Consider the following 14,045-nt stretch of genomic DNA (forward strand, 5'->3'; position numbering starts at 1 on the left):
AAATGCGTGTCATGGCTTTTCAAGATGTTTAAAGATGTGATCATCGACTTTCCGTGGAGTGTATCTGTGTTTCAGAGTGAGCATGTTGAAAGCACCCGCCAGGTTCAGGTATAAAACTAACCGCATCTCCATGGACGATGAATTCGAAACTAGAACTTCGAGGCATCCGCGCCATCATCAGAACGTTTGATTTTGTTGCAGGCTTCTCCAACAAAGTCGCACCACCAACCTCCCATGCGAGCCCCAGGCTCGGCAGTAGGAGCTGCAACCGCTTCCAGAGCGATAGTGAGAATAATCCCGCACAGCAGGGTAAGAAATTTCATGGCAGATGTAAGATTTTTTTTCTCTTTGTTTAGGACAGCAGAGATTCCAACTGAAGAGGAGGAATAGAATGTAAAGAAGTGCGAGGTTCTGTCCAGATAAGAAGCAAGGAGAACAAGGAGACGGAATGCAGAGGCGATCCCTTTTTCGATTTATAGTGGGGATCATACAGAGTCACTGCCATAAGAGTGATTAAGAAAAGACAAACTCTTTTGAGCCTTTGAATAAAGACATCAAACAGACGAAAGACGTTCGAGGTGCTCCTATTGAGCTGAGTTTGTATGATATGAGGACTCGACTAACCAAGTATCATCATTAACAACTGGGAAAGACATAATCCATTCAAAGAAATAACACTCATCTTCTGGCAATAAGCTTTCAGTCACTAGAGCTCAAAGAAATTTGCATGGAATCTGACGGCCATAAAGTCTTGGTGAAAGACGATAGACGCAGTTTCCGGATTGGGGTATCAATAGGGTTGACTGTTGCTTTGAGAACGTTGGGCCGGAAAAGGGTATCAATAGCACAGGAATGTTGGAAACTTCCGTGCAACTATTTTGCCTTAATATAGCATGTAACCATGCTTGAGAGTACAGAGTCCCTCTGTATACACTGGTTAAAACTGATAGGCTTTCCTCCACCTCTTGGTTCATGTCTCTACCTTGCCTTACTTTTTATAGTTTTGCGTTGTAACAGCTCATCTCTTGGATCCAGAAAATAACAACTAATAACTAACTCTGGAGGGTGGGAGTTTACCTCCATGTGCATTAAGAATTATCATGCACTTGATGTGGGAAATCGCAAATCTCATGTACATGGATTTTAGAAGAAAAGAATTATTGGTGTGGCCGGCTTTGCTGGCGCCTTGCTGGGTCAGCTCTTATGGCCCATGCACCTAAGCAAGGCTACCCCACTAGATATCTATAGGCCTAGAGCCCACCTCTAGCTCTTAATTCCTTTTTAATCTCTAAGTGCTCCTGAGATAGTTCCAATATAGCGATTTCTTCAGCTTCACTCTTTCTATTTCTAGTAATTATTACCCACTGGGCTTGGCCGTAGCGCCAAGAAGAATGTAAAAAGTATCGACATAATTCAATGCCGGGAAGATAAGAACTAGTCTTTGTCGGGCCATGGTCCTGGAGTGGGTTTGCTGAAAGATACATCTACATAGATGTAGTTAGAGAGGCCTCGCGCATCCTCAATCGGTCGCACCGTCATTTCCTTGAGTTTTCAGATCCTGGTCATACTCAGTGAACTTTTGTCGAGGCAATTATCATCAGGGTAAATGGGAAGGGTCTACTGGATATGGAACAAGAAATACTGCTTGAAGTCAGTAACCCCATTGAGGGATAGGGGCAGGGCGCCAATCTTTGCTTCCTGAAGCTCAGTGACTCAAATTGGAGGGTTTGGAGATCGGCGATTTGTCCTTCTAGCTTCATTACGTTGCAGGGATATTTCTACAATTCGGATATCATTTGAGTCTTTGAGTTTGCAATATGTACTTTGGCGGAATTCCACGGCAAGATATGATGGGAAGGAATAGTGAAGTACAGCATCCGCATGAAAGGATCAGATAAGGGAGAACGAAACTGCCTTCGACAATCAGGTTTAGTCGACGGGGATACTAATACTATGATCAACAATGAAACCCGAGCGGAGAATATAGCTCCATGTGGCCGATTGGATGCGATGCCGAGTCCGATAATGCCGCGTACGGCACAAGCCCGACGAACTCCCGCAGTCCCGTTTTTCCGTTCTCTTCTTCAATTCCACCTTTGCATTATTCTCACCCGTTTGGCAACCTTCAGCAGCGACCGATTTCCAGAACGCTTTACACTTCGTTGTTGGAGTCATTGCTAAGATGCTGTCTCTAAGGACTGCGCAGCCTGCGCAGGTGCGTGATTTTCTCCTTCCACTTTCAATTCCCCCGTCTCCGCGTCGCCCGCGTTGTCTGCTAACAAGTCTGGTAGTCTCTCTTGCGTAGTGCCTTGGCTGCTGCCAATGGCCCTCGGTCTTTTATCGCTGCAAGATGTATGTCTTTATCCTGTCCTCGATATTTTTTTTCTGGCATTTTTCTGACTCGCATCGCAGCCATGGCCACCATTCAGTCGGACATCTTCAAACCTACCAAGTACGGCGGCAAATATACCGTTACCCTGATTCCAGGTATCGTAGGACTTCTAAGTCACTGCTAGGATGCTAGCGAATGTCAACTCACTGCTGCTTATGAACAGGTGACGGAATTGGCGCGGAGGTAGCTGAATCTGTCAAGACCATCTTCAAGGCGGACAATGTGCCCATTGAGTGGGAACAAGTCGATGTAAGCGGAGTGGACACAGGAAACAAGCATTCCGAGGAGTTGTTCAGAGAATCGATCGCATCCCTTAGGCGCAATAAGCTGGGTCTTAAGGGAATTTTGTTCACTCCAGTGGAGCGCTCGGGTCATCAATCTTTCAACGTCGCTCTACGCCAAGAACTTGACATCTATGCGTCGGTGGTGCTCATCAAGAACATCCCTGGATACAAGACACGACACGAAAACGTTGACCTCTGCATCATTCGTGAAAATACCGAGGGAGAGTATTCTGGCCTTGAACACCAGTCCGTGCAGGGTGTCGTGGAATCACTCAAGATCATCACCCGTGCGAAATCTGAGCGTATTGCCAAATTTGCTTTCAGCTTCGCATTGGCAAACAACCGCAAGAAGGTGACTTGCATTCACAAGGCCAACATCATGAAACTCGCAGACGGACTCTTCCGCAATACCTTCAAGCAGGTCGCGGAGAATTATCCAACCCTGGAAACGAACGACATGATCGTGGACAACGCCTCCATGCAAGCTGTGTTGCGCCCGCAGCAATTCGACGTGATGGTTATGCCCAACCTGTATGGAGGTATTCTCTCCAACATTGGGGCTGCTTTGGTCGGTGGTCCCGGCATCGTCCCCGGCTGCAACATGGGCCGGGATGTCGCAGTGTTTGAACCGGGCTGCCGTCATGTTGGCCTCGATATCAAGGGTAAAGATCAGGCGAACCCTACTGCTATGATCCTTTCTGGATCCATGATGCTCCGGCATCTCGGTCTCGACGACCACGCGAACAGGATTTCCAAGGCTGTCTATGATGTGATCGCTGAAGGGTAAGTACAGCAAGCAGTAAAAGACATTTGTGCTGCGAAACAAGATAACCATGCTAACACTTGCAATAGGAAAACGCGAACTCGAGACATGGGTGGTCAAGCGACAACCCACGAGTTTACGCGGGCAGTTTTGGACAAGATGGAGGCTGCTCTGTAGGACTATAAGCTGTGACGATATTGGGGTCAAGCCCTCTCAGATGCTGTCCAATGTGGGGTGATTTTCTACCAGTGTGTGTTCCTGTCGTATAGATGTATGTATTTTTCCCCCCCGACCTACGGGGTAAGTCGTTTTTGGTAGTTAGAATTTTTATAAATCAAAACAAAATATTCTAGACCTGAAGTATGGATTCTTCGTCATTTTTACTTGAAGCTATTCGGATAAGTCTGTATATTTTGTACTATCCTGCTTCTATGTTTTATTCTACCGCTTGATCTCGGTCCCCGTGAATCCTCCGAGAGTACCCAGAGAAGCAAAAGAAGCAGAAGAATAATTCTTCCGGCTCCCTGGTATAGGGGATGCAACACTTCTGTCAAAACCTAGGCTACATCGGTTTCGGAAGGTAGTAGTTGCATGCATCCTGATGCACATGGCTCGAGGGTGGGCGCGATGCGCAAAGTCCATATCTTTCTTATTCACACATGAAATCCGAAGTTTAGCATCAGAAAACCAAGGCAGCTAGAAGTCTCCGCACACCAGTCATTGAATGATGAGTGACTGTTACCCAGTATCTTATCTCGCCTTTAGGAAGCGTGTGAAAAAGGTTTCGTGCGGCAAGTGTCGTAATTTGCGCGTAGATGATGATGATGACTTCTCTGTGTTCATCAGAATATTGGTCGCCTTTTCCTACCGGTATATTTCGAGTCGCGTTTGACGATTTTGCCTCTCCTTGCCATCTGTTCTTTCTTCCGCAGAATCCAGGCTTTGCTACCCTTCCTTTCCTGCAATTTTTTGGATCCACTCTCCTTTTTCCTAGCATCGAGAACATCGACATTCTCCATGCCTTCGACGACGCCTGTTATATCGCCTTGCAAGCCGCCACCGCCAACAGTCAGGACTAGGTAAAGCTTGGTGTTCTTTGTCCCCGGGTCGTCTTCCAGAATACCTGCACCGAAACCGGCCTTGATTGCAGCGCCGCTTATCATGTTCCGCTGTGCATCGTTCTTAGGATAGAACTGACAGACAGCGCGCCCACCGCGACGCAGGCTTGCATATAGTCCATCGAAAAAGCGGCGCAGGCGACCTTCAGGACTCACATCGGTTGTCTCCGCATTACACAGCCACTGAATGGCGCTGATGCTGATAGCTGCGTCGAATGTGCCAGGGCGGAAAGGTATCCCTTGACCAATATCGGCGAGGAATAAGTCTCCTTCGACCTCTCGTTGCAGAGCTATGTCGAGCATGCTCGGTGATATGTCCATGCCGATCCACGTATGCGGCCCGCCGGCCTCTGGCGGCACATTTGATAATATCTCGCCGGAAAGCCCAGAACCGCAACCAATGTCCAGTATTAGGGATGGAGACTTTAGGTCGAGAAGCTCGAGAGCACGGTATGTCATGTCCGCTTGGATATTGCGGATACGAGATGAAGTGGTGTATTTCTGTGACTCTTTGTCATTGTAGTAAAGGTCTGGAGGGCTGTAGTCAAATCAAAAAAAATTAGATAGTTAGCATTTTGGAGAATGCCATTGCGCTTCTTAGCAAAGGAACTATAAATCGCACTCAAAAGGACAAGAGGTCGAACCCACAGGATGTCTTCAGGGCGTGACATGGTGGCGACGAGGATGCGAAACTGCTTAAAACGAGGGGAATTTTTCTTTTATTGCAAGTTCTCAATCGGAGCCTCAGAATGAATAAATCTGCGCCAGAAAAAAAATCTCTCGTCGACTGAGAGTGATAGATAGCTGTCCTGCAGCTTCCGATGGGTTTTTATATGAATTCAACGCGCTTGCCTTCTAGATAAAGAACTTTAATCGTTTTTGCAAATTCAACGTGGGATGAATGTGGGCCTCAGGCAGATAATCGCCAAGTCTTCCGCTTTCGCCCATACCAAGTAAAGTTAAAGTTGATATTATGAACTTACCTAAGTGGCTAAGAATTAATACCCGCCATTCATTATTCGATCAGCTAGGTCCCTATTCCGTACTCGTGATTTACTAACGACCACTTGTCATGATCGACCGCTGCGGTAGAGCGCAAGGAAGCCGTCTAGTTGATAGCTATGTTTAAAATGTATATTTCCGACACCATCAGGGTATACTAACTTACGGCTCTTCGCTCACTCAGTTGTGTTGGGTATCTATCGTCATATCTCTCTTGACTGTGACGTGGGGTACTGAACTAGCTGAGCTCCAGCTTTATCTTCCTCTGCCATGCAGATGCTTTAGTCATTCTATTTGCCGGTACTCTGTGATTCTTTTTCGCCTGCAGGCGCTTTCCTGTTCCTTCATTTACGAACAGTTGGATTTTGCCCTTGCCCATTATGTGGATCCTTCCACTTGTCGGCTACTTAGGTGTAGTCGTGGGCTTTGCATTCCTCACATTGGCCATCGGTACGTGTTCACATGGGACCAAGTGAAAGATAGGAAATCTTGCCTATTCTGCGATCGCATGGAAAATGGACTGGAATTGACATTTTTTCTTTTTTCGCGCAGCATCCGGGCTTTACTATCTATCTGAACTAGTCGAAGAACACACAGTATTGGCTCGCCGTCTCCTGACCCGGCTCATATACAGTGTCATTGTCGTTCAGGTTCTGCTTTGGCTTTTCGACAGCTTCCCTTTCTCCCTATCTCTCCTGAGCATAGTCTCACACCTCATCTATGCAAGTAATCTTCGCCGCTTCCCCATTGTCAAACTGTCCGATCCACTCTTTATCCTCTCCTGCGTCCTCGTGTGTATCAACCACTGGCTCTGGTTCCGCCACTTCTCCAAACCGGTGACGCCTCGAAGCTCCGGCTCCTGGCGTCAGCCGTACCAGCCTGACTATGAGAATATGCCTACCTTTACAGAGGTTGCTTCCTACTTTGGATTGTGCGTTTGGCTAGTCCCGTTTGCGCTTTTCGTCAGCCTGAGTGCTGGGGACAACGTTCTACCCAGTATGGGATCCGAATATGCCACAGGCGATCACACTTCCTCCGATGGCAAGAATAAAAATAAAGGCATGGCGAAAGCTCTAGTTGACGGTGTCCGGGATTGGGTTGGAGAAACCGGAGAACTTATGGGATTCTGGAGAGGGGAGCGAACAAGAAGGTTTTGATTGCTCGGATCTATCAGTGTTACAATCTACAATCATGTTTCTTAAAGTGGTGGTATAGCTCTACATAAACTAGCTCATTGTTAACGTTCTGCATTCACTCCTTTTTTTTTACCTGATAATGGAAAGAATTAAGAGTACTTAAGAACAAGACTGATATGGACGACGCCTGAAGGGGAATGGCGAGAAAGGGAAAAGAGAAAGAGTAAATAGACAAATAAACAAATAAATGAGAATAACTCCTCATGGACACATGTTGGGTATATTAGTCCACGTCTCCAAAAAAAAAAAGATATCGTGAGTGAAAAGAAGAAAATAAGCGAAATGAAAAGACCAAGAGCCCCATGCGAGAAAGAGAGAAGCCAAAAAACATCCATGATTGCTCCCAGCAATATTGCAGCGTGTAAACATCGTCGCTATTATTATTATTCTGCCGTCCGTCTTTGCCAACTATAATTATAGACGGCGTGGCTATGTTTCGAAAGAGCTGTAATTTGCAATCATTCAAATCATAAAGGTCGTCGCGGAAAAGGGAAAATCTAGCACAGCAAGACCACCGAACATCTCCGCGATTCTTAAGTGAAACAGCAGACCCATCGGATGCTTCTTACGGGAAGATGTCTATTCAAATGCGGACTCCTTGGTAACAAGTGCTTCAAATAGTCAGCATAGTCTGCCAGCGGTCATCTCTTTAAACAAAGTTCCTCACCTTGATCGTCCCGTAATTGCGGAAGGGCGCTCTTCCGGCTACCTAAGTCCATGAAGAGAAGAGAGCTTTCTCTCCTCTTCGCTTTGGTGGAACGCAGGTTATCGGCATTAGGCGCCAACATGCGGTTGTGGGACGGAATCTGAGCGTGATCTATCTGGCGCTGATGTGGCTCAGAGCCCGAACGAGATTGGTCGTAAGTTGGCTGCATAGGGATGAATCCAGTGTCATAATTGGCTTTTAAGTCATGAGATGGCTGTGCGCTCAACTCCTCTGATGTATGAAATGACGTTTGGTTATAAGCAGGTGTCGGAATCTCAGAGAATATTTGGCGTCGAGGAGATCTCACATCTTGCGGCGTTAGCGACGAGTCAACAGACAGCTCCACAGTTTTCGTGGAGTCCGGCGGGTTGCCAAAGATGGCGTCAAAATCAGTTAGGAACATGGAGAAGACGGGCGCCGGGATATTCAGTGTGGGAGCAAAGACGATGCCGACATTTCTCACTGTCATCTTGTTGACATCCGAGTTATTGACGATTTCGATTAAGAATTGCACGAGAGCTCGCAGCAGTGCCAGATTTGGTTTGGGAAGTCTATAGACAAGAGAATTGAAAGCGGCAATCTTCTTTTCTTTGTCGTCGAGGTCTGGCTGAGGGTTAGCACGTGGTATCACTTGTAGAAAGAGAGATCAGTTCGTGCCCACCTAGAACACGCAAGAAATCTAAATGAAGCTCCCGTGTCAAAACCGTCGTGGGTAACTCCCGCAAATATTGCTTGAAAAGGGAGGCGACAGCATGAACATCATAGTAGTGATCTCCCGCCAAGAAGTCGACATCCCCTTCCGTATTAAATCGTTCCTTGAGCGCCTTGACAACGACATTTGATCCACTGAGTCGGAAAATTCCTTCCTCCGATGCGGCTCCTTTCGCTCGCAGATATTCGATGCAACGATACACGACGGCTGGTAGATCTACGTCTACACCCTTGGGAGCGCAGAATTGCACCGCCTCAGCCAGCGGAATTCCAAAAACAGGTCGAACAAGTTCCTTCCTCTCAGTAGAAGAATTATTGTTCTGGGAGTTTGCCGAAGACTCGTGTGTGCTTTGGGTCTGGGAGGCGAGATCAGAGGAAGACCTTGCTCGGAAACCCCAGATGCTCCGTTTCTTCTCCTTGGTCGAAGTAGCTGGTTTGTTGCCCCATGCCCCTGCGTCCTGGATGACAGTCCCATTCGTTGGCCCAGATATTATTTTCGAGCTATGAGATGCAGACACCCCGGGTTCTGAACTACTCTGGTTACCTGAGTTGGCATTCATGCTTTCTCCTAAGGACCCAGATTGTACAGGAGGGGACTTCGTTGCCTCCCTTTCATATGACGGTCCATGCACAGGTGGTTCCGCAGCAACAGCATCATCGTAGCTGAAACCTTGAACCGTCTCCTGTGGATCCATGTCTGGACTGTCAGTCCCTTTGCTATTCTTCTTGTTGCTAGAGAATAGTCTGGATTTAGCATTGGAATGGGCGGAATGCTTCGCGTGTGGCTGATTCTTTGAGGATGTATTATTCGTTTTTTCGTCCTCAGATGACTGGGTCTCCACATACTGCAGCAGCGCATCAACCCAAGCATCTCTTTCCTCATCGCTTTCAGCACATAGTACATGTCGAACGAGGGCTGATGAGTCCTTCTTCTTCGGCTCAAGAATGAGGAAGGCGTGTCGGTATTGATTGTCTGAATCATCATCATTTCGTGAAGGAGACTGATTGCGACCACTTTGCGATTGCTTTCCAATCTGCGCATTATATATCTTGATCGTTCCCAAATGCGGTCCTCCCGGGGATTCGTAGTATTTCAATTCTGGCCCATGTAGGACAAAGTATCTTGATTTCCAGCCACCAAAATTCTTACCTCTCTTTGTGAGATATCCTTCTTTCCTTGGTTTTCCGTCTGGTCCGCGGACAAGCTCAGGCGTCACTTTACCGTTAGCTTTGAGCAAGTTCGTCTCATCGTCCCGGGGCTCGATAGCATCAGAACTGAGGAAGCGACAAAGGACCAAGGCCGCTGCTTCATTCATAGGGGTATCAAGGAGAGCCTCAAAATATGCATTCAACGCTTCCCTTCTTGCATCAATCTTTGCGGGTGAATGTCCGCTAAAAATAGATCGATCAGGTAGTTTTCCTGAGAAGTCACACAATTGTCGGATTTGATGGTCCAGCTGAGGTAAAGCCATGATGACCTTCTCGACACGCCATAATTCAGACCTGTCGGACCGAGAGAATATGCCTAAAGTGAAAACAGGTTCCTCATCGGAGACTTTCCCTCCTAAATAACTGTTCCTGGAAGGACGGAGTCGAGAAGACGACACCTTGACTTCTATAGAGGGCAAGGCATTCGGTGGAAGGAGTAGTCCTGGGTACTCATCCGAGACGAGTCCCTGATAGATGCTGCGATCAAAACCGCAGGGTGACTTAGGACTATCGATCTTTACGGACACATCGATGGAAGGTATCGGACGTGTTGCACTTTCTGTATGATTTGATTTCGGGGACAGCGGCATCGTCGGTTTTGTTGCGCGGGGTGACAAAGGCAGACCAGGCAGGGGGGTTCTCGGCGAGGTGGGCGGCGACACGACGACGCCCGAACCTTCCCTTGGCTGTCGTGGCAGAGGCGATCCTAAAGGACGATCTCCTGGTCTTGGACTGACAGGCAGTCCTGGACTGATGGGAGGGGTCATACCAAGACGCTCACCCAACGACGTCGATGCTGAGTGCCCTGAACTCATAACTGCTGCCAGGGAGTCCGCCGCCGAAAATTGTCCAACAGTCAGATGAGAGGGAGTTTGGGCCACCAGCTTTCGTGGGCTTGATGGCAAGCCTGCTGGGTCAGTCTGGTGTGAAGATCCGCGCGTATCGTCCACCGCCGTCACCTTCAGCGTCTTCTTTGACCTGCTCCGGGCTTCTTGCTCCCGTATCGCGGCAGCTTCGCGCTCCTTGTCATCCTCTTCCCTCGTCCTCCTCCGCCCACGCTCCATTGTCGAAGCATCATCCACCTCGAGGGTGTCGTGACTGTCGTCATAGTCTGAATCCGAATCATGAGGACGATCGATCGGTGAGCTCCGATGCTGAGCCTGCCCAAGGTTAAGGGGGGCGGGTGGTGGCTTCCGATTAGGTGGCGGCAGGATCTTCTCCTGTTGATGTTGCATAGGATGTAGCTCTTCACTAGGGACACGAGAGCTGTCAAGATTGGCCAAGTTTATCTCATCTGACCGCTCGCCGGGCTCGGGCTGTTGCTTCGTTGATACAGAACTTGTGGAATGTGGAACGGTTTCAGTCCCAGGGGAAGCAGGTGGACGGGACATTTCTGAACTTGTGGTTCCTTTATTCGCCCGAGTAGATAAATCTTCAGACGATCCGACAGATGACTCTGGTTGCGGGCGTGAATCATGCGGTGCTGAAGGCACCATGGCTGCGTCTTGTCCTTGCATCTCAATTGGGGAACTCAATACATGTCCCGGATCCTCCTGGGGTGAACCGCGATGATTTCGATGAGAAACTCCACCTTGATCCGAGTGTACGGTATCAGATTTGTCCTCGCCAGGAGGACCATTGTCCATAGAGGACGACTCCCCAGCTGGTTGTGATACCTTTGCCGGCAAAGGTGGTACTTGGCTTTGCAGTTCCTTGAGTTTCTTTCGATATCTCTCTTTATCCTTCAGGGCCCGCTCCAGATCCTTATTCAACCCCAAGACGAGGGCCCTCTGCTTTTCGAGTAGCCGCCAAAGCTGTTCGTTCTGCGCCGCGGCGTGGTGTTTATCCTTGAGCAAGTGTACAATGACGGCTTCAGCAGAACCAGCTGCTGCTATAAGATTGTTGATATCGGCTGAGGTTATAGAATTCGAGTCGAATGAAGATTTATGCGAATGCGAAGCGGAAGAGATAGAGGATATAGCGGAATCAATCGACGAAGTTCGTGGCATCGTTCGCTGCCCGGTACGTTCCACGACATTAGACGGCAGAGATTGTGCCGGTGAACTGGGCGGAGAACCCGATGGTTGAGTAGAACCAGAAGTATCCGACATCTTGCAGGATTCGCCGTTAATGCGTTCTTGGGACCTGCCCAAACCATGCTCAAGTCTTCTGTCCCTCGAGTCCTTGTCAATCAACTCCGTCGCTGACGACGGGCTCTGGAGCTCTCGAGCTAGAGATACGGGCGAGTTGGATGACCGGATTATTCGCTCGGTCTGCGGTTCTCGTTCAAGCGGCGAGCCTGTGGCAGCGGAGTCCGGCGAGCGATGACCGAGCGGGGACTCGTGAATGTCCCTCTCAGATGAGTGAGGTCGAAAGCTCGTGTGAAGAGGAGACGGCGTGGGTTTGCGCGCCCCAGCGGTAGCAACGTTGAAGGAGCGATAGGTATGCCCATCCGAACGCTGGCCGAGGGAATCTCGAGGAATGAGGCTGCCGTTGAGAGGAGTCTGCACAGTCGCAGCTTCTCTCACTGTGGGGAGGGATAGGGGGGGTCCAGATGACAGGGGTCGGGCATCTCTGTCTTGTCGCGGAGCCTGCGACATGGCGTGTCCAAGGACGCGGGTCGGATAAGCGCAGCCAGCATCAGAAGGCACCCCGGTGGCTAATGGTTGGAGAAGTTGAAGCCCGTTGCACCATAAAAGAAAATCGCACTGGCCTGCAGAAATCAATATTCCGCAATCCCCAGAAGCCTCGCTTCACATATGAGAGGAGGCACGAGGGTCAAGCTTGGGGTACCGCACCGTTTTGAAGGACAGGTCACAGACTCACAGCAGCAACTTGCAAGCACCAGCAGCAGTGCAAAGTTAACCCGGACGTGCCGGCGTGAGACTAAGCAAGCGCTGAGGCTCAGGGGGTCCGAGTTTTTTTTTGCTTGGCCTTTGAAACGACTCAAACGAGTCAACGATGGCGCCGAGAGGCCCACCAGACAAATGCAGGAGACATTGAATGGAGTGGGGAGCAGACGGAGTATTAGTAAAGGGGTTGTCTGGTGTTCCATCGGTTGATTTGGCCGGGAGGCCCGTGGGATGCAACAGGTGACAGCAGAGATGGAATTAGTTGTCATTATTATCACTCCTACAGCTTGTTGTGTTGTTAAAGTAAAGATGGAATCTTCGTATATTATTATTATTACTCCGGACTCTGAGTTACCTAGCTGTCAACCTCTCCTCTGTACTCCGCATTCTTGTACGGAGTACGCCTACAGAGTATGGAGTATCTTAGTTAAGGCCCCATACGGAGTACAATTGGAGCACATACCGATATGGGAATTACCTTATTACTCCGTAGTGCTGCTGCTTATAAATATACCCAAGTATGATTCCAAGTATGATTGAAGCGGGGATATTTTCAGGCTAAGATTCCCACGCATAACGACATGGTTGGGCCCAATAATGCAAGTCACACACTCACGAGCCACAGTACTCCGTACTCCATACGGAGGAGACTATTAGGCGCCACTATGCCTAAGGTGTGTTCTACAAAAATTAACTGTTACGGAGTATGAAGTACGGAGTACTCTGTACACTTGGGGATGCCGAATTTCCCTTCCCAGTTTAGCATGCCTATTTTGGAATGATGTGGTTATCCTGAACTGCATGCTGCTAACATGATCCCATTCAACTGGCCGATGGAGACTTGGTTTCGATTGCTTGGGTAATGTTGAAAAGGATACAACTTAGAACGCGAACTCCAGCTAGCAGAGGATACCAAGTCGAAATTTGAGGGGTTTATGATGCTAAGTCAAGTTTTCTTCCATGGATAGTATATACGACAACCTTAGGACAAAAGAGGACAGAAAGGATATCTCAAGAATGTATCAACTAATTCGGAAACATTGCACACATGAGCATAAACTAATTGAATTGTGTTTTCAGCAATGATTGTATGTTTCCGTCATCGACTTAGGCAAAAGGCCATAGGTGGCGTTTGTAGACCCTATATATATCTTACTCCTTGTTGTCCTATATTTTACCTGGTCCTGGCAAATGAGTGTACTGGAAACCTGTGAAGTAGCTATCATTATGTGAAACAATATAAATTAGCTCCAGATAACTACACATTCCTAGGATCAGGGTAGTCTTGAAAATAAGGAACAACTTATATTTTCTTTGATGCATCATCCTATATAAGATTATTGTAGGTGCCCAAGGAAAGAACAAGACCAGCATTAAGACAGTTTCTGTATGCAACCAAGATCCATAAAGTTAGTATATACATAATCAAGAAGAGGAAATGCAAAGAAGGGAAAGAGGAAGAATATACATCCATGCAGCCGTAAACTCTTGGCAGATCTCAGTGCGCTCAGATTCATCTAATTACCAGAAGTCAGATCTAAGGCAACGGCCAGGTAACTTATTCATTAATAGATAGAGAATAAAACTGCTAGGAACTAAGCCCTATGGACCTTGACTATCTTGTTTGTGATCCAGAAGCATTGGGGTTAATGGGCAAGCCTTCTCTGTAAATAGTTTTGAGAGCTCTAGTTCTGATGCCATAAATCTGATGAGCTATCCTATAGCTTGAGTTTGCCTTTACTTAGGAGGATCAAATTCTGATCCTACATACAGAATTCTGTAGGAGGATCGGCAAATGAGAATTTCATGATA

General features: G+C 48.0%; 4 protein-coding genes across 4 annotated transcripts; 2 read left to right on the plus strand and 2 right to left on the minus strand.

The window, feature by feature from the left end:
- Window positions 1-2,182: 2,182 nt before the first annotated feature.
- VTN77DRAFT_5272 (uncharacterized protein) lies at window positions 2,183-3,616 on the plus strand (the record flags this gene model as incomplete). The annotated part of the gene is made up of 5 exons (XM_069421423.1): window positions 2,183-2,215; window positions 2,292-2,352; window positions 2,413-2,487; window positions 2,556-3,459; window positions 3,529-3,616. The coding sequence occupies 5 exons, from the start codon at window positions 2,183-2,185 to the stop codon at window positions 3,614-3,616; spliced, it is 1,161 nt and encodes a 386-aa protein (XP_069276910.1).
- A 665-nt stretch (window positions 3,617-4,281) lies between these two features.
- Window positions 4,282-5,228, minus strand: VTN77DRAFT_5273 (uncharacterized protein; the record flags this gene model as incomplete). The annotated part of the gene is made up of 2 exons (XM_069421424.1): window positions 4,282-5,095; window positions 5,206-5,228. 2 exons carry the CDS (start codon window positions 5,226-5,228, stop codon window positions 4,282-4,284), a joined length of 837 nt encoding a protein of 278 aa, XP_069276911.1.
- A 711-nt stretch (window positions 5,229-5,939) lies between these two features.
- Window positions 5,940-6,716, plus strand: VTN77DRAFT_5274 (uncharacterized protein; the record flags this gene model as incomplete). The annotated part of the gene is made up of 2 exons (XM_069421425.1): window positions 5,940-6,009; window positions 6,112-6,716. 2 exons carry the CDS (start codon window positions 5,940-5,942, stop codon window positions 6,714-6,716), a joined length of 675 nt encoding a protein of 224 aa, XP_069276912.1.
- A 618-nt stretch (window positions 6,717-7,334) lies between these two features.
- On the minus strand, window positions 7,335-11,981 carry VTN77DRAFT_5275 (uncharacterized protein; the record flags this gene model as incomplete). Its single annotated transcript, XM_069421426.1, has 3 exons — window positions 7,335-7,366; window positions 7,423-8,064; window positions 8,123-11,981. 3 exons carry the CDS (start codon window positions 11,979-11,981, stop codon window positions 7,335-7,337), a joined length of 4,533 nt encoding a protein of 1,510 aa, XP_069276913.1.
- Window positions 11,982-14,045: the final 2,064 nt, after the last annotated feature.

This window comes from Rasamsonia byssochlamydoides (genome assembly GCF_041956645.1).
Source record: "Rasamsonia byssochlamydoides strain NRRL 3658 unplaced genomic scaffold VTN77scaffold_39, whole genome shotgun sequence".
NCBI lineage: Eukaryota > Fungi > Ascomycota > Eurotiomycetes > Eurotiales > Trichocomaceae > Rasamsonia > Rasamsonia byssochlamydoides.